The sequence below is a fragment of the Bison bison genome, unplaced genomic scaffold (assembly GCF_000754665.1).
Source record: "Bison bison bison isolate TAMUID 2011002044 unplaced genomic scaffold, Bison_UMD1.0 scf7180017864108, whole genome shotgun sequence".
Classification (NCBI taxonomy): domain Eukaryota; kingdom Metazoa; phylum Chordata; class Mammalia; order Artiodactyla; family Bovidae; genus Bison; species Bison bison.
In genome coordinates, this window is record NW_011494680.1 from 11,370,209 (window position 1) to 11,396,104 (window position 25,896).

The 25,896-nt window shown below is 37.6% G+C and overlaps 1 protein-coding gene across 8 annotated transcripts in view; it reads right to left on the reverse strand.

Annotated features, from left to right (window-relative positions):
• TOX (thymocyte selection-associated high mobility group box) overlaps positions 1-25,896 on the reverse strand; it is a 311,684-nt gene that overhangs the window by 131,331 nt on the left and 154,457 nt on the right. For all 8 annotated transcript variants that reach the window (XM_010838988.1, XM_010838987.1, XM_010838993.1 and 5 more), the window contains exon 3: positions 16,472-16,714. In XM_010838988.1, coding sequence (XP_010837290.1) covers positions 16,472-16,714 — 243 coding nt within the window. The remainder of the gene's footprint in view (positions 1-16,471; positions 16,715-25,896) is intronic.

Consider the following 25,896-nt stretch of genomic DNA (forward strand, 5'->3'; position numbering starts at 1 on the left):
GGGCAAGGAAAGGATCACACCACCCTCTCCTGGTGCAACTGTGGGGATTTAGGAAGAAACTGTGAAAACACTTTGCCCAGGACCTGGCAAAAGCAGATGCTCAGTAAATGTCAGCTCAATAGTTCTTAGAACGGCCCAGGTAGGGTGGACACTAATAACTGGAAGAAGAATGACAGACAGTGTGAGGAAAACCCAGACAAGCAGCTGTGGGGCTTCCAAGCAGGTAGGGAACAAATAGCTAACATGAGGCACCCCATCTGCCGGGTGCTGTTTGAGGGCTTCAGACACCTGGAGCCATTGAAGCCTCACCACCAAGGACAGCGAGGCATGTGAACTCATTGGCCCACAACCACGTGCAGGGGTCAAGTCTGGGCTGCCTAACCCCTGAACCAGCTGGTGTACCCACCACCCGCACTGCTTCTCCAGACCCCGAGGCCATGGGCTCATTTCTGCAGGTGGCCAGCACTCCCTGGATGGCTTAAGGAGGGCACCAGATCTGAGAATCTGACTTTCCACAGTCTCACATTTTCCAAGTTTCATATATGTAGCCCTCATCTTTCCCAGTGAACTGTCAGCTCCTGGATTCTAACCTTCACTGCCTGTCACACCTGGTAGATTGGAGGCACAATGAAGACCCTCCAAACATGTGAGAGTGGGGTGGAACGCGAGCTCGCAGTCTGGCTGCAGAAAAGGCTTTGTCTGCTGTCTGCTGGGAAACATGGCCTGAGCCCCGTGGGTTGCTGTAATGAGACATGGGGCTGGTTTGGGGAAAGCAAAAACAACCCCAGACACGAGAAAACAGCTGTTGCCTAAAGGTCCCAGTTTGCATCTGTCTTGTGGGGGGAATGGCCACTGGCACCATGGTACTCTGGCGATGGGAAAACAGTTCCTAACACACAATCGAGGCCTACATGTGTAACTGCATACATTTATGTAGAGAGATGAGAGATATGTAAATACAGATGCAAACAACTTAATTTTTTTCTATGTGAATAAAGTTATGTCTCTTTGTCCTGTTAATTTTTCAAACACTGTAGATGTGTATACCACACAACAGAAAGAAAATGCATTAAAATGCAAATAGTTTTTTATCTTTTGATAGTCTTAATAACATAATGGTTTTTTAGCAATAGTCCTTATGAATTTACCATCTTAATTAAAGCAGGACTTTATTTTTCAGCCACATCATTTTCAAATTTCATAATGCATGAAGGACTGGTCCTAGCTCGACCTGCTAAGCCATTATTTATGTCTGCTGGTTAGTAGAAAATGTGATTAACTATGCATTGCATATAAAAATATGAAAAATGTTAATAGTGCAGTATGTTTTGGGGGCTTGAATACTATTTTATTGAAGAAAATAATGATTTTGATTAAAAAACACAAAATCCCTTAAATGTTAATAGTATTTTTCAAACGTAACAAATTTTGAAGAAGTTTTTCCCCTATCCTGAATTATAAAAGGATAATTAATTACCCTTCTGTCAAATGATACATGGATTTCCCTGGGGAATTTGTATATTCTATTAAATTCAGAGAAATCTGACTATCAATTTTGTTATTATATATCTATTAAAACACTACATATATTTATTAGGTGAAGAAGAAAAGACCTGTTCTCAGAATTATTATGGCATTTGTGATATTTTAAATGACTGAGAAAAGGAAGGTTGAATCTAGTATTTTAATTACTGTCCAGAATGGTAGAAGACTGCAGTACTCTATGCCTTTTCTCCAATGGATTGTGTTTGCTTCTGGCAGAGAAACATATATGAATGACTAATATAAAAAGACAAACATTATGTTCCTGTAGGTATTGCTTGTCCACATAAGAGAACTCAGAACTTTCAAACTGGAAAAAAACTGAAATGGAAAAAAAAACAAAACCTGCTCTTAGAATGTTCCCATGTGCTCGAGATAAGAACAGTTAATGAATAATGAAGGAAGCGGTGTCTTGGAGTGAGACTGGTTCATTGTTCTCCTGAAAAGCATTTTAGACTAATTCTCCTATGACTCCATGACTAAATGGATTTATAATGCACCATTTTAATGTTAATAATCTACTCACCCAAATCAAGGCAACAGCAAGTCAAAGATTGAATCATTTTGTGATTATATATGTGTATATATATATATGTATATTAAAAATCAACACTGGTCATATGAGCCAATCTTTAACAAACATTAATTCTTTACATTGCCTCTTCTGCCCCTAAGATTTTGGAGGACTAGGCAGAAATATGTTCCTTTAGGTATCTTGTAATTTTGCTGACAAATTTTCTCTACAAAAATAGCTCTACTCAGAAAATAAAACTACACATCTGAAAAAGATCAACTATACATTGTAATTAATTGTCAAACATATCAATTTAATAGTGGTATGGGTTAGGAATAATTAGTAGTAAGTTGATTAAGTGTTAAAACTACAAAATAGATGTAAGGTTAGGGCTCAGATTAATTTAGCTAAATGGAAAGTATTACCGCAGTCTCGATGCATTTAGATGCCACAACACATGGTATTACATTTTTTTAAAAGTCGGAAAATTGGTATTATTTTAGAAGACTATACAACTTAGAAGTGTCAGGAAAACAACAACAATAACAACAACAACAACAAAAAACAAAGCAAGAACGATCCTGTACCTGTTTGGGGAAAACTGTAAGGGTTCCATCAGGGATAACTGAGTTCATTTCTTAGATCAGAGACAGTTACTGAGGTCTTACTCTGTGCAAGCACGCCCTGTAACACTGTTATTAAGGATTTCCGTGTGGAAGTCTTGATAATGAAACCAAACAAGCTCTTGGGGGTCTGGGTTCTCTTTTCCGTAAAGAGCTCACCGGGCAGAGTGAGAGGCAGACTTCTCTGCATGGTGTGGTGAGAATGGGGTTATGTCCTGAGCAAAGCAAAGGCCAAGGAAGGAAAGCCAGAGCCAGAAGGACACGAGGGCAGTGCTCGGCTCAGAATCTGACTTCTGTTCAGGACCTGATGGATGAAGCGCTAACAATCTTACTTAGGGTCCAGGTGTGTGGATGGACCCAAAGGTAGCGGAGACACAGACAGCATGCGTGGAGGGGGTAAGGGGCAGGCAAGGGGGCCACACGCAGGAAGCATACGTCCCACGGAGCCCTCAGGTACACGATTTCTCTCCTGAACAGCTGTTTATTCTTCCTGCTCCCACCTCTTTTCATCCAGATTCTGTGCTGCTTTTCCCAAACGCCCTCTCAACACTTTAGGAAACATGTTATTAACAATTGGAGGGTGCAGCTAGAGACTGAAACTTTATTGCCAAGGCCTGGGAAGTCTTACTTATGGGCCTACTTGGCACCTGTTTGTCCAAGGACAATTAGGAGTATGTAAGAATATTTTTCTTCCCTCTCTTTGTTTGCCAAAGGCTATTTAAATCATGGATACGCAGCCAAAAAAAAAAAAATGCCTAGAGGAGTAACGCCATGATGTCCTTCCCAGATGTTTGCCTTTAGGATGAGAAGTGAGTTACACAGAAACAAGATGGGGAACTGCTGCCTAGATACTAATATAGCAAGGGACACATGCCGTGGGAGTGATCGATGGGTCAAAAATTAAATATGTCAGCAATCAATGATGCTATTAAAGAGCCTATCATAAAATGTCCATGTAGGGGCATAGAATTATTTGAAAACTTCAGAAATAAATCTGCAACCCCAGGCTCTGTCTGGAGCTCTGCCTTCCACGGTGGTTGGCATTCCTTAAAATCACAAATTAGAAAAGAAAAAGTTAATTTGATTTAAAAGTTGAAAAATATGACCTTTGAGGAAAGGTTAAAGGAACTGGGGTTATTTGGACCAGGTAAAACACAACTGCAGGACTGACTTAATAAATGTCAAATACTTTCAATCAACTGTTCCTCAAGCATTCAGATGTCTGAAGGAGACAAAGTAGAATGAAATTGCAGTTAAGATTTTTTAGTTTAACTTTAATAAACAACTTCCTGGAAGGAATCTAAATCTCTCAGTGCAATTTAACTTAATGTTACAAGGTTAATTAAACACAAACAGACTACCAAGGAAAGTTGTGGAATCTTGGCTCTTAGATAGAAAACCGCATATCTTAAACGGTTTAGGTTTACTTCTGTCTGGAATTAAGAGACTGGATTGAATAACTTTAAGTTTGCTCATAGTATATTATATAACTGGTCTTATAGCTTTTTAATTTCTTCCGTGCATGGGCTAGGCACTAATCCATATGAACTCTAGGGGTGAAGAAAAAGTACAGCAACCCTTATACACAAAGTGAATCCTGAGTTGTCATACTTGGCATAAGAATGGAGAGGAGTTATTTTTAAATTGGCTCCTTTACTGAACACTATTGAGGAGAGTCTATTTTGGAGCAATATTTTATTACAGAACTAAAAGATAGTCCCAAATCATTAGCATACTGAGTTCATGGAATTTCTTAACAATACCATATTCAAAGTAGAATCTGTTTTGAGCAAAGAAAGGGCTTAAGTGGAGCTTACCAACTCACTACAAACAATGCTCATTTTTAGCCTTATTAGGAATTTGACACTAAAAAAACCCCAAACCACACACTTTTATTATTATATATGGTCAAAAATAAGAATAAAAAACCTGTCCATTTTTTCACAGTTGTTACAATGGTTTAATAATTGCTCTCATGTTCAATATTAAAAAAAGGATAATTTGTGAAAAAATGGCTGAAATTGCTAAACTTTTGATGAATTGTGGCATAATGCTAAGTAATCATTCTTTGTCTTTTTTCTTCTGTCAAAGTGGGCAAAATCATTTTTTTACTGCTTTTCTGCTCCTATTTTTTTTTTAAAGAAAGAAACAAACCAGGGTGACATCCATTCCATTTTAAACTAATGCTTCTATTATTTCATGTCTAAATGGGGCTGACATCATCAGCTCCTTCATGTCCTAAAAGATACTTACTTAGCTCCAGTCCACTATTACATACTTTATGCATTACATGAAATAAAATATCTCCTGATTTTGAAAATATTTATTTTAAAAACAGCAATCAAATTGTATGTAATCACATTTTCTGCTTGGCTTTGAAAGCTACATTATTCAATATGCCAGTGGTCCTTTCCATAATGGCAACATATTAGCAATTCATGCTGCTCTAATACAGTGGACTTCCTTGATGTACCGCACTCCCTACAGACCCAGAGGGGCACCCCTGCTTTAGCTGCATGTGTCCTGCACAGCACCTACCCAAGTGATGGTTGGCAAAACAGCTGTGCAGTGGCCTCTGAATGCAAAGTGTGCCAGACTGAAAGCTTCAAAAGACAATACATCTGAGTATATACATCACGCTTGCTTTTGTTGCCCGGAAAAAATAAGGCATTTGGGAAATAAACCCCCCAATTTTATTGCCTTTTAACATCTTTTTCCATTTTAAACTCCAGAACTGGAAATTTGAAGTATTCAAAGAAACTGAAATCTCCTTTGTTGCTTTTCTCATTGTAAATTTTCTATACTATGTCATTAGGAACCATACTCTACAAAAAGCCCAGGTTCTAAATGAATCCTTTCTGTGAGGCCATTCTAAAACTTTGCACGATGTTTCTTTGTATGAAAGAGCTTCTGTTGCCTGCACAAAGAACAAGCAATCACCACATGAGGGCCAGGCAGGAGCCTTGAATGACTTTATACAAGGTTGCATTTTGCCTTCCACCAGCCCATGGTGAAACCCAGCAGTGAGGGTGCCAGGATGAAGGGGAAAAGGAGAGGCTCCTGATTTCAGTTTGCAGGAATCAAGGGATTTTTCTTAGACCATGAATACTTAATATGGACATTTTCTTATTCTACCTTTCTCCCCAAACAACTCTGTAGTTTCTATATAACAACATGAAAACAACATCACTTTCTTCTTAATGGCATAATAATATTTTCCAGCTAAAAGAAACGTTCTGTCCAATAAGTTCAAGCAGCTTAATAATCGATTTGGCTTTAGGGTGAGGGTATGGGTAAAACACTGAGAAAGCCCATGCGATGGTGGGAAAAATGACTAAGTAACTAAGGTGACAAGCTGAGTGAGCTGCAACTCTGGATTACAGTTGTGTGGTTGATAGAGAATGAATCACAGGAAAATGTCAGCCCTGGAAAGGATCTCAGAACTCAACTAGTCCTGTGGTTTTCCTTCTTCTTGGGGGGTAGAATCCTAAGTTCAAGGGCATTTTTTACGAGAAATGTGAACAAGTGAGATGAATAAGAGCATCGTGGTTCTGGCTGATTCCGTTCTGGCTTCCCTTGGCTCCGCCTGATCTAGTCCAACCCCGCTGGTTACAGCCAAGGTACAGTGAATCGTCCATGGTTAACAAGCTTACCCCAGGTAGGGCCTGGCCTTCCAGACTCTCATTCCAGTGCTCTTCTAACCAGATTTCACTCCTGGAAAAGCACAGACTGTTCAATTACCCACTATCAAAATAACTCAAGGGAATTTTGAGAAAAATGGAACTCTTACACACTGGGTCATGAATGACTGTTTAGCTTGGACCTTGAAAATCAGAACTAGTTGGCACTTATTTGACAGTATATACTAATAGAAATTCTACACTCTTTTATAACCTGGTCTTGGAAAATATGGACTTTTAAGAAAATGGAATCTTTTCTCAAGTGCCAGAAATCTAACTTTTTGCCAGAGTCCAGACTGACTACTAACACATAAAATTGGCATAGGCAAGAATATACAAAACGGAAGTGGTGGGAAATTGGAGAAGGAAGGAAAAAAGTCACCCTATGTATGCTTCACCCCTGTATATGTTTATGGCAAGTTTCAGAAGGCAAGCTAGATATTCTACCCTAGTGACATTTTTATCAAAAACTAATACAATTATGTAAAGATTAAAAATAAAATAAAGTTAAAAAAAAAAGAAAAAAAAATTAAAAAAGAAGGATTAGTTGGGAAATTGTATCTAACAATTCCAGAAAAGAAATCTATTGTAGAATATGCAAGAACATTATGAATAAAATTTAAAAAATGAATTGGAGTAAAAAAAAAAAGGGGGAATACCACTGAATATATCTAGTGCCTACTGTTTGACAGGCCCTAAATTCATAGATATTAATTACTTTAATGCTCACAACAATATGAGAATAAGTGTCTTATCTCTATTTTATAGGTAAAGCAACTGAAGTACAGAAAGGTTATGCAAGTTGCTCAGTGTCATATAGCTGGTATGTTATTGTGCCAGGATTTGAACTGAGGTCAAAAGACATCTTGTGGTCAAAAGACACCAGGGTTAATCACAATGATATATAAGGACACTCAGTAGAAAGTAAAGACTTTTTGGTGATGGCAGGCTTATTGCTTTTTTTTTTGGACAGATGTGAAGAAGATTAAGGATTTAAGTATAAATAGCTCATTTGAAAAATCTTCTCTCTCATGTATTTTAACTTCTCCAAAGGAGTTATACATATACATTCTTGCTTTTCATATTTTATTTAGAAAACTTACATAATAATGCTTCCTGTGTGCCAACCAATGATCTAAGCAATTCTTAAATATTCATTTCACTCCACAAGATAAGGACGATCATTATCCTTGTTTTTCACATAAGGAAGCTAGAGTATTCATTGGCTGAGCTATGGAGCAAGTCACTTAACTACTCTGAACCTCCATTTTTCATACTATTGGGATAGTAATACTCAGATACTGATTTCTAATTATGAACTAAATTTTTTACATCTAATATATTAGACATTTGTTGGAAATGCTTAGAATCAGTAAAATTGTATCACTTACATTGCCAATAGAGATAAAAAACAGATAGATATAAGAACATTTAAAATATATTTCCAGAAAACATTATGTATTACATAAAACAGCAACATATATAACATAAAATAGTGCATATATGTTAAATAATATAATAACCACTAAAGTATATACAGTATCTAAAGGAGAACTAAATATTTTCACCTTTTTGATCCATTCAAATTTTAAAATTCCATCATGTGAAAATACTAACACAAAGATCTGAGCACCATATTCAGGATATATTTAAAGTACTGAAAGGGAAAAATATACAACCAAGATTACTGCACCCGGCAAAGATCTCATTCAAAATTGATGGAGAAAGAAAAAGCTTTTCAGACGAGCAAAAGTTAAGAGAATTCAGTACCACCAAACCAGCTTGACAACAAATGTTAAAGGGACTTATGTAGTCAAGAAATACAAGAGAAGGAAAAAGATCTACAAAATCAACCTCAATTAAGAAAACGGCAATAGGAACATGTATATCAATAATTACTTTAAATGTAAATGGATTAAATGTTCCAACCAAAAGACACAGACGTGCTGAATGGATACAAAAACAAGACCCTTATATATGCTATCTACAAGAAACTCACTTCAGACCTAAAGAAATATATAGACTGAAAGTGAGAGGATGGAAAAATATATTCTATGCAAATGGGAAGCAAAAGAGAGCTGAAGTAGCAGTCCTCATATCAGACAAAATAGACCTTAAAATAGAGAAGATTATAAGAGATAAAGAAGGACACTATATAATGATCAAGGGGTCAATCCAAGAAGAAGATATAACAATTGTAAATATCCATGCATCCAACATAGGAGCACCTCAATACATGACAAACACTAACAGACATAAAAGGAGAAAGTCACAGTAACACAATAATAGTAAGAGACTTTAATACCCCATTCACACCAATGGACAGATCATCAAAACAGAAAATAAATAAGAAAACACAAGTCTTAAATGAAACATTAGATGAGATGGATCTTATTGAGATCTTCAGGATAGTCCATACAAATGCAGAAGAATACACCTTCTTCTCAAGTGCCCATGGAACATTCTCCAGGCTAGACCACATCTTGGGTCACAAATAAAACCTCAGTAAATTTAAGAAAACTGAAATCAGATCAAGCATCTTCTCCGACCACAACTCTATGAGACTAGATATCAATTACAAGAAAAAACTGTAAGAAACACAAACACATGGAGATTAAACAATACATTTCTAAATAACCAACAGGTTACTGAAGAAATTAAAAGGGAAATCAATAAATTTCTAGAAACAAATGCCAATGAAAACATGACAACTCAAAACCTATGGGATGCAGCAAAAGCAGTTCTAAGCAGGAAGTTTATAACAATAGAATCCTACCTCAAGAAACAAGAAAAACATTGAATAGACAACCTTACTTGACACCTACAACAACTGGAAAAAGAGGAACAAAAACCCCCCAAAATTAGTAGAAGGAAAGAAATCATAAGGATCTGAGCAGAAATAAATGAAAATGAAAGAAACAACAGTAATGTAAACAGTGAACAAAGAGTAAAGATTATTTAGTTTTAATAAAACTAAAAGATTGTTCTTTGAGAAGAGAAACAAAATTGACAAACCTCTTTGGCCAGACTCATGAAGAAAAAAAGAGAGAAGAATCAAATCAACAAAATTAGAAATGAAAAACCAGAGGTTACGGCAGACAGTGCAGAAATACAAAGGATGATAAGAGACTATTATGAACAACTGTATGGCATGAAAATGGATAACCTGGAAGAAATGGACAGATTCCTAGAAAAGTTCAATCTTTCAAGACTGAACCAGAAATTATGAACAATCCAATTACAAGCACTGAAATTGAAACTGTGATCAAAAATCTCCCAAAAAACAAAAGCCCAGGACCAGATGGCTTCACAAGAGAATTCTATCAAACATTTGGAGAAGAGCTAATGCCTATCCTTCTAAAATTCTTTCAAAAAATTGCAGAGGAAGGAACACTTCCAAACTCATGCTATGAGGCCATTATCACCTTGATACCAAAATCAGACAGAGACAACACAAAGAAGAGACTATAGGCCAATATCACTGATGAACACAGATGCAAAAATCTTCAAGAAAATTTTAGCAAACAGAATTCAGCAACACATCAAAAAGCTCATACACCATGATCAAGTTGGGTTTATCCCAGGGATCCAAGGATTCTTCAATATATGCAAATCAATCAATGTGATACACCATATTAATAAATTGAAAGTTAAAAACCAAATGATCATCTCAATAGATGTAGAAAAAGCCTTTGACAAAATTCAGCACCCATTTATGACTAAAACTCTTCAAAAAATGGTCACAGAAGGAACATACCTCAACATAGTAAAGGCCATATATGATAAGCCTACAGCAAACATTATTCTCAATGGTGAAAACCTGAAAGCATTTCTCCTAAGATCAGGAACAAGACAAAGGTTTCCACTTTCCCCACTATTGTCCAACATAGTTCTTGAAGTCCTAGCTACAGAAATCAGAGAAGAAAAGGAAATAAAAGGAATCCAGATTGGAAAAGAAGAAGTAAAGCTCTCACTGTTTGCAGATGACATGATACTGTACATAGAAAACCCTAAAGATAGTATCAGAAAATTACTAGAGCTAATCAATGAATTTAGCAAAGTTGCAGGATGCAAAATCAATACACAGAAATCACTTGCATTTCTATATACTAACAATGAAAAATCAGAAAGAGAAATTAAGGAATCAATCCCATTCACCATTGCAACAAAAAGAATTAAATATCTAGGAATAAACTTACCTGAGGAGACAAAAGAACTGTACACAGAAAATTATAAGACAATAATGAAAGAAATCAAAGATGACATAAACAGATGGAGAGTTCCTGGGTAGGAGGAATCAATGTTATAAAAATGACTATACTACCAAACACAATCTACAGATTCAATGCGATCCCTATTAAAAGACCAACAACATTTTCCACAGAACTACAACAAAAAATGTCACAGTTCATATGGAAACACAAAAGACCCCGAATAGCCAAAGCAGTCTTAAGAAAGAAGAATGGAGTTGGAGGAATCAATCTTCTTGACTTGAGATTATACTACAAAGCTACAGTCATCAAGACAGTATGGTACTGGCACAAAAACAGAAATACAGACCAATGGAACAAGATAGAAAGCCCAGAAATAAACCCACGCACCTATGGGTACCTTATTTTTGACAGAGGAGGCAAGAATATACAATGGGGCAAAGACAGCCTCTTCAATAAATGGTGCTGGGAAACCTGGACAGCTACATGTAAAAGAATGAAATTAGAACACTTCCTAACACCATACACAAAAATAAACACAAAATGGATTAAAGACCTAAATGTAAGACCAGAAACTATAAAACTCTTAGAGGAAAACATAGGCAGAACACTCGATGACATAAATCAAAGCAAGATCCTCTATGACCCATCTCCTAGAGTAACAGAAATAAAAATAAAAGTAAACAAGTGGGACCTGATTAAACTTGAAAGCTTTTGCACAGCAATGGAAACTATAAATAAGTTGAAAAGACAACCCTCAGAATGGGAGAAAATAATAGCAAATGAAACAACTGACAAAGGATTAATTTGTAAAACATACAAGCAGCTCATACAACTCAATACCAGAAAAGCAAACAACTCAATCAAAAAGTGGTAAAAAGACCTAAACAGACATTTCTCCAAAGAAGACATACAGATGGCTAATAAACACATGAAAAGATGCTCAACATCACTCATTATTAGAAAAATGAAAATCAAAACTACAAGGAGATATCATCTCACATCAGTCAGAATGGCCATCATCAAAAAGTCTATAAGCAATAAATGTTGGAGAGGGTGTGGAGAAAAGGGAACACTCTTGCACTGTTGGTGGGAATGTAAATTAACACAGCCACTATGGAAGATGGTATGGAGATTCCTTAAAAAACTAGGAATAAAACCACCATATGACCCAGCAATCCCACTCCTAGGCATATACCCTGAGGAAACCAAAATTGAAAAAGTCACATATATCCCATTGTTCATTGCAGCGCTATTTGCAATAGCTAGAACATGGAAGCAATCCAGATGTCCATCAACAGATGAATGGATAAAGAAGTTGTGATACATATACACAATGGAATATTACTCAGCCATAAAAAGGAATACCTTTGAGTCAGTTCTATTGAGGTGGATGAACCTATAACCTATTATACAGAGTGAAGTAAGTCAGAAAGAGAAAGATAAATATCATATTCTATCGCATATATAAGGAATCTAAAAGAATGGTACTGAAGAATTTACTTACAGGGCAGCAAAGGAGAAACAGACATAGAGAATAGACTAATGGACATGAGGAGAGGGGAGGGGAGGGTGAGATGGATGGAGAGAGTAACATGGAAACTTACATTGCCATGTGTAAATTAGATAGCCTATGGAAATTTGCTGTATGGCTAAGGAAACTCAAACAGGGGCTCTATATCAGCCTAGAGGGGTGGGATGGGGAGGGAGATGGGAGGGACATTCAAAAGTGTAGGGATATATGTATACCTATGTCTGATTCATGTTGCAGTTTGACAGAAAAGAACAAAATTCTGTAAAGCAATTATCCTTCAATTAAAAAAAGAAATAAATTATATTTTAAAGAAAGATCTGAGCATCGTACTAACAGCAAAAGGCTCAGCTTTAATAAAACTGGAGGGCTTTTGTAAAATTAAGTTGTAGATAGTTGATTCTACACATAAATCTACCTAGGGTGGATCATATTCATGAGATTTAAAAATTTACAGCAAGTAATTATTTAGAGTTCACAAGTGTTAGCTTTAATTAGTTGTTTCCAAACTTGAGGAGACCTTGAAAGAAGAGAAGTTATAGAAAGAGCCCTGTAATTTCTAGGTGGGATTTTTTTACATCCTGATTCTGTAGCCATTATTTCCTCATCTGTATGAGCACTGATGACCTAAATCGTACACTATTCCATTTCATACATATGTCTTACATATATGTCAACAACTGGCAAACCAATCAATCACATTATACATGAGCAAAGTTGCTAGAAAAGAGTTTTAGTCAGTTTATACAAACATGCATGAAGAGAGTATCATATAGACCTAAAGTTACTTTCAGAGAAGATAATACTTAGTGCTTTTAAAATATAAAACATGGCAATATGAAGGGCTGTTCATCTTTAGCTCCGCCGATATGGGAATGATGTGCAAACAGCTTACGAGCTCATCTCTCTGTTCTCATCCTCAGTACCCTGTGTCTCAACACTCCTTGCCTGAGTCATAACAGGCTCCCAGACTCAACACAACTCCAGTTTCTTGCCACTGCAGTCCCTCCAGAGAGATGCCAGAAGGATATTTCTATGACACTGATTTCATAATGCTTTTGCCTTCAGTGAAAACAGCCAATGGTTTCTTAGAATCCATCATATCAAGTCCACTGTCCTTAGAGTGGTTTTTGAAACCTTTGGTCAAATCTCCCCACTTACAGTATCCAACCTGCTTTTCAGATGCTCTCTCCTGGATGCCTTTTCTTTCCTCTCTGTTTGTCCAAATCAAAACTACCTTTCAAAACTGGACTGCCATCATACCTTTTCCACTAAGTTTATACAATACCCAAGCCAGATGACTATAGTTCTGCTAGGTAGGATTCCTATTGGGTCCACAGTCAGTGAAACTGTTTACCCTTCTCTTGTCTCTAGTTGCTTCACATTTGACTCAAATTGTTTCATACTTAGTTGTGCTTTTTCTAGAGTTACAAGCTCCTGAAGGACAGTGACTGTATCTTATCAATCATTTGACCCCTTGCAAACATTTAGGGCAGGGAAAGCATTTAAAATGTACACACTGATGAGTGGTGTTCCAAACACATAATAGCTCAAAATAAGAATGGGAGAGGCCTCTTGTTTCTCAAAGGAATTAGCAAACTCCAATAAAGTTGATCTTTCCAACTGTATTAGATTTCTACTGCAACTCTGCAGTATATCAGACTCTGGCTGTTGGAATACAGTCAGAGATCCAAACCTTGAAACAGAATTCTAAAAACAAATTTCACCTCCAAATCTACATTCTCCAAGACCACACTTGCTTAAAAAATGAGTTTAGTATAGATTTAATGTTAAATCAACATAATTAACTGGATTTATGCTGTCCAGGACAGTAGCCACTAGGTAATGTAATTAAAATGAAATAAAATAAAAATTAGTCCTTCAGTCATGCTCGCGATGTTTAAAGTGTTCAATAGCCAATGACTCTTGCTATTAGATTGCATGGATAATAAAAAAGCCATCAGCACAGAGAGTTCTACTGGACTGTGCTGAAGCCTGTCCGAAGTCTTGCCAAAATTGGATTTGTTGGAGCAGCTTTTAACTTAAAGCATAAAATTCTAGGACCAGTTCTGTGAGGAGGCAGGGCAGATGTCCACCTCAGAATACGGTTTGGAGGTACTGGGATGTCTCACTGTCCTATGAAAAACCCTGACAGACTCACGTGCCAAGAACTGGAATAGTACCTCAGAGCTTCACTTGCTTAGCTTAGGCTGAACAGGATCCCTCTGCCTTGTAAAGTGTGCAAACACAATGTTAAGGGGGAAAACACCAAAGTCCAGTTTCTAAGAGGAAAGGAGCATGAAGAATTAAGATGAGAGAAGCTCATGATAAGCAAAGAGGGAAGCACTGTAGAGGAATGGCCTAGATAGTGGTGCTTCATGACTGGGACCAGGGCCAGTCCTGAGCCTGTTAGCTGAGGACAGAGTGACCAAGAACAGCAAAGCTGGGCAAACTCCAGGTCAGTGTACACTGAGGTTATACACTCATCTCTTAAAGAATGATGGTGAATTGGGAGAGTCCTCGGAATGCTGCTGCTGCTGCTGCTAAGTCACTTCAGTCATGTCCGACTCTGTGCGACCCCATAGATGGCAGCCCACCAGGCTCTGCCGTCCCTGGGATTCTCTAGGCAAGAACACTGGAGTGGGTTGCCATTTCCTTCTCCAGTGCATGCTTGGAATGCTAAGAAGGCAAATTATATGAAAGGAAAAGGGTTTTGAGACTAAAACTCTCTGACTGAGGATCTCACTTCCTTCTATGGCTCAACCTCATGAGCACACGAGGATGAGGTGAGGAGGACAAAGCTGGTACTTCCTGCACTGTATTCATCCTTCCTCTTCTTCTCAGTGAATAGGGGAGCCTAGAAAGCATGACCTGGATGCCTTATTGGCTCCTGAACTGGGTCTGACCTTAGCCCCAAAGAGGAATAGGCACATGATTTTTCAAGGTCACTACTTTGAAGTAAAACATTATTCAGATTTACACAGCGTATTTTCTAAAAAAAATCCACCTTCCATTTTATGAAGTCACACTAATACTCTTAGGATAAATTTATATAGTGTAATATCATCTAAAAACCAAGACAATAGTGTAGAGATTTTTGCTACTGCTGGTGCTGGGAATAAGTCCTCTCCTTCAGGCCAACCAGCTAGCTGCCAGTTTTGCGGAGAATCCTACACCCTACCATGCCCTGTGGCATTAGGCTCAGGACTTCATTCCCCAAACTACAAATAGATTTCTTTCCACTGTCCATCTCCCCGCTTTATGTTCATGGTTAACAGCAAAACCTTCCAGTGAAGTCACTCAAGTTAGAGATACATCCAAATGATTTAGATAAGTGATAACATCAAACACTTTCCTATCAGAAACAACATAAGATAAACAAGTTAATCGATTTGTTCATTGGGAATATGGCAGCACTGTTCAGTGACTTATGAAAATGACAACAGAGATGGTTGGACTGTTAAGTGACTGAACAACAGAACCAAAGTAAAGACTTTAACATCCCACCTGTCATTCATTAGAAGTTTCTATTAACCTCAGAGAGTTTCATGACATAGTAGAAAGCTCTGCCCTTGGCCATATACTGACGATAATATCTTTCACTCCGTGAGATATAGACAGAGAAATTACTAAGGTTTTAAATGACGTAACAATCAGAAGGAAAGATTTTATGATGTCCGTATTCTCAAGCACAGGATGCTTGTTAAAAATACAGACTCTTGGACTTTTGGGTGGGGCTAAGAATTTAAATTTTGCTAGTTTTCTGGTGATAACATATTCTTACTAAATTTGAGAAGTGTCAAACATTAGAAGATTCGGAGTAACAACAAAGTCCAAGATACAGAAACATTTTAGTGGAGACAAATTTTGATCACCCAAATCATACCTTCAAAATAAAGATGAAAATTGTTTTCTTGCTTTCTGATTATATAAATTTGTGGGATTTGAGAGCAGAAAACAGGGGTGAAACCAACCTTCATAGCAGTTCCCAGAAGATGTGGGGGATCTTGCTTGTGGTGAGAAATCCTGCACTAGATGAGACATGGCACCTTCATGATAATTTTTATCTAAAAGCTAGTAAGACAGTTTGACCACATGACTGGACATTCAGTGTCAAACAGTATTTAGTACTTTGGGTTATAAATATAAGTGATCAAATGTGTGGTTAATTGATTTTGCCTTGACTTAAATATACGATGGAAAACTGTATTAGGATTTTACAGGACTAATGGAGAACATCTTCCATGGCTGAGAACTATTCTAGTTTCAGAAAGCCATGTTATGATGATTGAAAGCTCCTCGCATGAATTTAGGCCTTGTCAGTGTGGGGTCCCCGACTCCCCAACACAAATCAGGAAGCAGACTCTTACCACAGAAATGGAGTTGGGAAGCAGTGCTCCGTCTTGTCCCAGCATATTGGAGACGGTGATTTCAGGTAGGTCCATGTTTTGTGGATGAAACGGTAGCAGGCCATTATGGTTCATTGGGTGACACAGAGAGTGGTAACCAGGTTCGACCTCATTCAGCTGCACCAGAGAGTGATCGGGGAGGGAAGGAGGAGTGATGGGAGGAATGTTAAAGTCTTCACTTTCCAGGCTTGGGCCAGGGTAGGACTGAAAAGACAAGGTGATATTGTTGCAAATTACCATCCCCTTCTTCTCATCATGGTGAACAAGCACACAGGACCCCTTCAGATAGTATTACAAACAGCATTAAAGATCTGGCAAAGACATTTCTAATACTCAGATTATCCCGTTGCAAGTTCTCTATTATGCATGGAAGAAAATTGCCTCAAAGGCATAACCACTTCTCGTATAAAGAGTGCTTCCATTAGGCAGTTTTATTTTTCCAAGAAGCTGAGCTCAAACAGATTTCAAAGGTCCCATTAAAATTTTCCAGAGTTTTAATCTAGCTGAATACCTTTTTCATAGGAATTGTGGGGAAGGAAAAGCAATTTATAAAATTAATATTTGATCAAACATGTTTTGTAGGGCTCCCTACTGCTCAGATCATGAGATGTCATAAAATGAATTCCAGAAGTTCTGAGGTGACTGCTTTTGTGGTTTGAAGTGCTACCAGCTCACAACTGACAAAAGACAAAAACTTAGTAAAGCTATAACTTAAATATGTTGTGTAAGTATGGTTGCAGGGAAAGTTTGACATATGAAGACTATGCCATTAAAAGCTATTTTTATCGTGAAGATTATGTCATCAAAATAAAAATTAAGATGGTTTTCTTGATTTCTGACTATTTACATTTATTTGATTTTCCTCTAGAAGATGACAAACTCAAAATCATTGAAATGCAGTTTGGCTAATTATGAAAGGCAAAATAACATGAATATCACTATAATACTAATTGAGGAATAAAAGTCAATTAGTAAAATAAGTAACAACATATGAGTGGCTTTTTCCTTTTAGAAAGTAGCTTTTAGATAAAAGAGGAAAGGAGGAAGCAAAGAGGAAAGGAAAAAGCATACCAGGACACTACTGCTTAAAAATAGAATGTGGTAAACACGGAACTGATTAGTAAAATGCTGTTACCAATTCATATCAGAACACAGTGAGAGTCAGCAGTCTTTAGAGAGCAGGTGCCATAATGTGAAGGAAACAAAGGGGGTCCAGATAACTCCTGCAAGCCTATCTTTCAAAGTAAGCGAGTCTTCCTAGTGTCTGGGCGCATGGGTAACAAGGGCTCGCTTGTCTGACAGAAGCACGCCTGCTGGAGTGTGCAAGATTTGAAATGAGCAGGCAGAGGGTAGGAGCCAAAGAAAGTAGTCTAAGGTATTCATGGGGTGTTCAGCCAATAAGCTGCATACTCCTGCTTCCAAGTGCCTGGGGTTATTTTTTCCAGATGGCGTCTATTTGTCTAACAGAAAGAAAATCTTCAAGTTGCACTTGCTAAATGTTGTACAAGTTTTGATATATTTGTTTAGGTTTTGTCAGAAGACATGATTAAATGAAGAGCTACTTGGAACATCTGGCATGGAGACCTGGTCACGTAGAGGCATGTGTGGGTTACAGACTGGGGTGTATGAGGGAAAGATTTGATTCATCTCTGCAGGTAACTTTTCTTAAGTATCTAAAGTTCTGCTAAAAGAAAAAATCTCCAGCTCTAAAAGTTCAATCATAAGTTTCCAAATTTTCCTGTTTACAATATCTGTCTCCTGACTGAAAAATATATTAGTGCTTTGTGTGAAAACTGCAAGTTTGATTAAAATTCTCACTTGCCTAAAATATTTTAGACCTTGAATCTGTAGATCTAAACCATCAGCTCCAGGTACAAGTATTCATATAAGTAAACATAAAAGATGCAAAATGGGGGAGGGGAGAGGAAGCACATTTATCAATGCTGACTTTGTGTAAAGCACTGTACTGAGTCCTTTGACTATGCTGTCTTCATTTAATCCTTACAATAATCCTTTGTGTGGCTATTCTTACCGTTTTCCTAAAGAAAAAATTGAGAGGCTAAAGTTAAATAACTTTCATTTAGCTGGCAAGCAATCAGAACATTTGAGGGATGAATGTAAGAAGAAGGAAGGTATTTTTAATTCTAATACTTGTGTAATTTTTCATTTCCATTATTTTGTTAAGTTAAATGATACAAAGTTGCTAATACTCAATTGTTTTTGATTGATAAAATTTTACAATTTAAGAGTTTATATTAGCGTCAGCCTGGTCCCAAATTCTACCCCAATGCCCATCCCATTAAAATCTAATATTTACTCTATAAGAGCACAAGTATTCATAATTTGTCTTTTTGTCAATATTTCAAAGGCTGAACTTGTTGATACATGTCTTTTAAGAAGTTATCTGATGTCTGTTTGAAACTTGCCTGAATAAGGTACAATTAATTCCAGTCATAAAGGAAAAAGATGTTTTTAACTTCATAAATGCCATTAAACAACTGAAAATACCCAGGGATATTCTACCCATGGTGTACTATAACTTACATTCTAGAATGTCTCCAGTCGTTAAATCTTAATTTGTGGTGTTTTAAAGGAATTTAATTGGTATCACTTTACATCCAGTGATAACAATTGTACTGCAATTTAACTAAACTACATGGTTTACTTTCACATAATTACACATTAAGGTTATTTAATCCATGCACTTATGTACCAAAACCACAGATCCCACAACTTAACCGGTAATGGGTAGTATGTGGATCAAGAATTTTAACAACAAAAGGTTACTTAGTAGTTTCTGTTCTTTACATTAGAAGTCATGAGATGGTTATTTGCCAGGAGCCTATTACAGTGTAAATTGATGCCATATAAAAGTATCATGGTAACTGCATAAATGTCAAAATGTCACAGAACTTAGAAAAACTTCACTGCCAGACTAATTACTAATTACTTTTTAAATCTGGAAAAGAGTTAGGTAATTCTTCAACACTGACTTCCATGACACGACTTTATTTTGATTTCTTGAAATCTAGTAAGTCTGACTTAACCATAGTAAGTTATATGTTAGAGGCAATTTGCAGTTTGGGGGGTTATGTAACAATTGCTTATGACTCAGTATTTTCCCTCATTCTCCACAAAGCTGCCTGGTTACAGTCAGCATTCAATGCTTGTTGAATGAATTAACAAATGAATCACTAAACGAATGCATTCAAGAGTAAGTGAAGGAGAAGATGACTTTTTCAAAGGCATGAAGTTTATGAATATACCCATGCTATGGCATGGGCATGAATAAATACACTGTATTCCCAAGAATGCACTGGCTAGATGACCACATGGTATGGAATGCTGACTGCTCAGCATGTTGGGAAGTGAAAGTACTATATCCTGTGAAAGATGTAAAGGCTTAAGCAGCCTGAGAATGCTGGGGTGGGGTGGTTTGGTGTGCCTCTTTGGCTATTTATTCATCTGTCCCTCTGAAGTGGCTTGCACTTACCACCCCATGGTAACACAGAAGCCCCAGAGGATTCCTAAGGGCGGTTTGGGGCTTCTGGCTCTCAGGAGTTGTTGGACCTAACCCCAGTGCAGCTAAGGACCAGGTGGAAGCCTCAGTTCCACATCAGGATCCCAAGGGGTTGGCCATAGAGGGCATGAGAGCGTGCTCTGAGCATAGAAACTGGACACCAATGATGATACCAGGGGCTGAGTAGTCAGAGAAGCTTCAGTGAACGTCATTCCTTGCACTTCCTACCAATTCAGGATGCTTTTCTGACTCAGGCTTATTTTCTTCCTTCAAGTCTCAGTGAGGCCAGGTATTAAAAAACTTTCATCCTCCAATTTTCTTGACACCAAAAATCACTTGATCCTAAGACCCTGCATATCCCCATGAGACCTAGGGCTATGTATTTTTTTTCAGCCTGAGTTAGAGGCCACCAAGGATCAATCCATGGTCTCTAAGAATCTAGAGGGCTGAGTTCCAGGGTACAGTGCTGGAGAAGAGCAGGTATGGACCCTCAATGTGGCATCATCTTCCTGATCAGCCTTGATAGTGCCGTTCACTCCTCCCTGTGTAGAGATCAGAGCCATGCAGCTGCCTCCTCCCCAAGAAACGACAGAAATCAGTGGAGACCATCTCCACAAATGAAGAGAAAGTACTGAGTTAAATAAAGGTATGAAATTCAAGCCAATATGTTTAATTTTACCTTGGATCTTCACCAAGTTAATGAATGGTGAACTGGAATCAAAGACTCATGCCAAGTGATTTGCTCTAAACCATAGCCAGTTAGCATGATCCAAATTATTTCAAATAACTCAAAATTCGATCACTGCTACTTAACCAAACTCTCCTGACCCCAGGACTTCTCACTGGTCCCAGACAAAGGGGTGATTCATTCTACTGCTGGTTCTAGGACATGGCTCTGTCCTAGAGTTGGGGTGGGGGGTGGGCTCCGTGAGTCCCCATGTATCTAGGGGGCAGAAGTCAAGGTCACGGAACGTGGGAAGAGTGGGCAGTGCTAGTACAAGACTTGACTACCACTGGAATGTACGTGAACTTCTCCAAGGCCACGAGGGAATTGCTGGGAGCATTAAAGTAGCAATTCCAAAATATTATCATCCTTGAGAGACTATTTCTATGGTCCTAAATAACAGATCCAGTATCTATTCAAGTCAATTTCTTAAAACCTTACCATTGGTATTTGCATATTTAGCTTATAAAGTGCTATATCTTTCTCTGAAGAGGAGACAGATTTTGGACTGGTTGAGAGTACTTATAATGCCTCCTCAGAGACTGATAAGAAGGCCATGTGGTATGCTGGAAAGACTGGAGCCTCTGGAGTCCAGCAGATGGTGCTGCTCCAGGCTCTCAGAAGCATTTATTAGTGTGGGTTCTGGGGCAGCTTTCTTACTGCTGGTGAGCCTCTGTTTCAAAACCTGCTTTATGGGTTCTTAGGAGCATGAAAACAGAAACATAAGATGGGTAAATGCCTAATAATATATGTCTGCCACATAGAAAGTTCTTAATAAATGGCAGCTTTGGCATAGCTGTGCTTATTGTAAAATGGGTTTACGTACACCATGAATTGGGTCATATCTGAGAAAACAAACAAGTACAGATCAAACAGGAGAGGATTAGACATCATAATAAAGGAATTTCAGTATATTTATCATTGATCAGACTTTACATTGAAGCAAAGTGTTGCCCCATTTGTACGTAATGTGTTCATTTAATTGCTCCCTATAAATATATTTTGTCTTTATTTTAATAGGAATTAAACTGCAATTTTGAAATTAAAGAATAACAAGACAGTGGGAAATGGTGAATAGGTGAAGAATGCTGAAGAGCTCAGACAACAAGGACCTCAAGTACAGAGGGCCACAACTGATTCTTCAGAGAACTTTGCTGCAGGCCAGCACCCATCAGTACTGACAGCTCCAACCTACTAACCCACGGATGAATCTGTGAAGCAGAATTTCAGTATCTAAGTTTGCAGCAAAAGCTGTATTTTCTAACATACTGTCTTGTGTCCAAAGGAAGACCATATTCCCTTGGAGACTGTGGTCAAATTGCTAATCAGATGGTTTGTTTTTGAGACAAGAATCAAGAGTTTGGCTAGGAAAGTAACAGAAGAGCCTTCTCATATGTTTTGATTTGATCTTTGGGGAAACTTTCTAGCCACCTGACTAAAGCCACTGTCTTTCCCCATGTCCAACCACCCCTGGCATCTCCAATCCAGTGAAAAAAGAAGGAAAATCTCTCGCCTGATTTCTGGAAGATCTCATTCCCCTGCCTGTTAAATGACATTTCTTTTTCATCGTTTTGCTTTACATATTCCATAGCCTGGGTATCCTGTTTACATTGTTTTCTCATTCTACAATCCACACTTCCTTTCACTACAGTCTGTCCTTAATTTTTGTTCTTATTCTGAATTATTACATCTGGATAGATAAATTAAGCTGATTTTTCTTTTGACTACAGAGAATTTATGTTTTTTTGGACTGTTTAGATAAGAGGGTTAATAAATGCTGACCAGGAACAAATAATGGGAAATCTCTTCTGGGCTTTGTCTTTTCTTCTAAAAACCTAGTTTCTCTACCAGAGGGCCTTGTATTTGTGGGTCTCTGTCCACACACTGTATTCATTATACAGAGTGTTCAATCTTTGGTTGACAAGTCCCATAACTCAGAAGAATTCAAAAGATATCATCTTGTACGTATCTTTAAATTATGTGATGGCTTCATGTGATCATGCACACACTAAAAATATGGCAGTAGTTAGAATACTGTAAAATATGTTTCCCATATAGATCTTTATTTGAAAGATAAATAAATAGCACTGCCATCAAATGTATATGAAATGCCTTAATTTTTAATCTATAACATAATTCCTGAAAGTTCAGGATAGAAAAATGCCTGTGTTTAAAAATGTTTCACCTTGTATTATTAAAAATTCTTGTTGCATAATTTAAATAACTGAATGAAAAGCAAAGTAAATTGAGTTCATTAGGAAATAATAAACTTCCTTTGTATGTTTTCAGAAGTTAAGATATTGCATGTAACGGTGCTTTCTCTCAAAAGAGTTTAAATAGCATCAACATTATCTCCAATTTCTTTTGAGAAGACCTTCAGAAGTAGGTATTTTTCAGATTCTTTTGTCTCTGCATGAACAAGGGTTGATAGCTTGAAACTATAATGTATTACTGTGGAAAGCCTCAGTCTGTTACATAAATCATCTGAACACTCAGCAAGAATTGTCCAACAGTGCCATTGATGTGCTCAAGCCAATGATCCTGCAAACAATTTTTTTGTCTTTCTTCACATGTTAGACAATAGCAATAAATCATCTTCATTTAAAAACACACAATGCACTAATTTTTCAAGCAACAGTTATCAAAATGCAATTCTGGGTAGAACGTACTACATTTATTTTATTTGTGCTCATTAGTTTTTGTAACCTCTTTAAATAAAAGGCAATCAGTGCTTCATCTGTCCTAGAAGCGTTTGTTGTGTACCTACTATGTGTAAGGCATTCTGCAAAGTGGGATTTGAGATACAAAGAACTGCAAGAGTTTGTTATAGAGGAAGTAAATTAGACAAGAGAGAAAAACTTCGTCTTCCAATAAAACAGCATGTCAATTGTCAAGCTAAGTGGTATCTGGGTGTAAATGAAATAAGAATTATTTGAAGCTGGGATGACGGGCGCAGGAAGGTTCTTACAAGCAAATTTACCCTGATAACAGGACCTGAAGATCAGACACTTCTGCTCAGATGCAGTAAGTGATGAAGGGAAGACCACGAAACTGACAAGCAAATCCAGGCAATGCAGCAAGAAGGTTCATCAGGGAGGTCAGGTCTTCAATCTCTAAGAAACCTTCAAGGGCAAGATTGAGCCCATTAAGCAAACAAACTTGGGGGTACTGAGCCCAGTGCGAGCCTCTACTGGGACTCATTTTTATCAGATTATTAAAAACGGGTGGGGGGCAAAGCCTGAATGAAATCAGAAAACAGGGTTAATGTGAGGCCGCCCCAGATGATTTCTGACACTGGGGCCAGGTTTGGGAGAACTCTGACCCTTGAGGTGGGGTTCACAGGCTGAAGCTTTAAGGATCTAGTGGGATCAGGACAGTGGGCTAAGCACTCTCAAAGCAGGGGTGGGAGGGGTAGGGAAACCCAACACTCTTCTGGGTGTCATGACTGCTGCTCTAGGGCCATTCTACAGGATTTCAAGAAAAGTGCAGAAAAGTCCTTAGCACTTACATACAGGTGTTTCTCTTGCCATAATTCATTAAGGATGCTGGAGTGGGAAGAGATTTATTTCCTCTCAGAATTGGGTTGGGGCCTACATGAGTCTCTGAGCTGTAGTTTTAGGGGACATTTTAAAATCAGGTGTTGTGTGCTGTTGTCATAAGGACCTTCTCCTTGATTGAAAAATAAAGCTTCTGTGAAACAATGTGCCACCCGTTCCCCTATATTCCCAACCACACAGGGGTGCTGATTAGGGAGAGCAGACTGATGTGGGAGAGCTACTTCTGAAACCCTAGTAGGGCCCCAAGGATGTTCTGCGAACAGGTCATCATTCTACATTCAGTGTTTAAAGGGTATAATTAAAACATTTAAAGTTTCATTGCTTAGTATAAATTTCATGTACAAAAACTGCCTATCCTTCTTTATAGTTTTCCAGATGTCTTCAAGTCTCACATTGAGTTCATATATTCTGAGATTCAGTTCTACACTTTTTTTTTGGTTTATTTTAGAAATAATCCATGTTAAAAGAGAGAGAGAATAAAGAAAAGAAAATTTATACATGAAAAACTCACATTCTTTCAAGATTCTTTTTAGTCCACATTTGCTATTTTGTTCTGGAATTTTGTTTTATTTTTAATAACCAAAGTCAGATCATAATACTCTGATTTTGGAGCTAGAAATGCTATATCCAGTACTCATGTCCTCTCTTAGCAGATATAGGTACTTAATTCTCCTAAACCTTAGTTTTCAAATCTATAAAGTAGGGATGATAATAATATTCAATTCATTCAGGGTGCCTCAGGGTTAACTGAGATAAATGAGATAATGTAAGCTTTAGTTTTTCCAGTAGTCATGCGTGGATGTGAGAGTTGGACTATAAAGAAAGCTGAGTGCCAAAGAATTGATGTTTTTGAATTGTGGTGTTGGAGAAGACTCTTGAGAGTCCCTTGGACTGCAAGGAGATCCAACCAGTCCATCCTAAAGGAAATCAGTACTAAATATTCATTGGAAGGACTGATGCTGAAGCTGAAATTCCAATACTTTGATCACCTGATGAAAAGAACTGACTCATCTGAAAAGACCCTGATGCTGGGAAAGAATGAAGATGGGAGGAGAAAGGGATGACAGAAGATGAGATGGTTGGATGGCATCGCTGACTCAATGGACATGGGTTTGAGTAAACTCTGGGAGTTGGTGATGGACAGGGAGGCCTGGCATGTTGCAGTCCATGGGGTCACAAAGAGTTGGACACGACTGAGCAACTGAATTGAACTGAACTGAATGAAAAATAATCTGAGTAATATACTATCTCATAAGAGCTATCAATAAATGTCAGCTGCATTATTATACCATCATAGAATCACTTAAAATGGATTGTGAATATTTTTCATGCCTATAAATAGCATCTACATTATTGTTAACAACTGCATATTATGTCATTGTGTTCATCTTCTGTAACTTACTCCAGTTTCCAGTAACTTATACCAAACATTTAGTGTATTTAGGGTATTTTTAGTTTTTCTCCTTTATGAATCACATTGCAGTGAATAACCTTAGGTATTTTTTTCCTTAGGATAATGTTCTAGAATCCTATGCTTATGCTAAAATGAAATTAAAGAATGCCTGCTTGAGAGAAGACCTCAGAG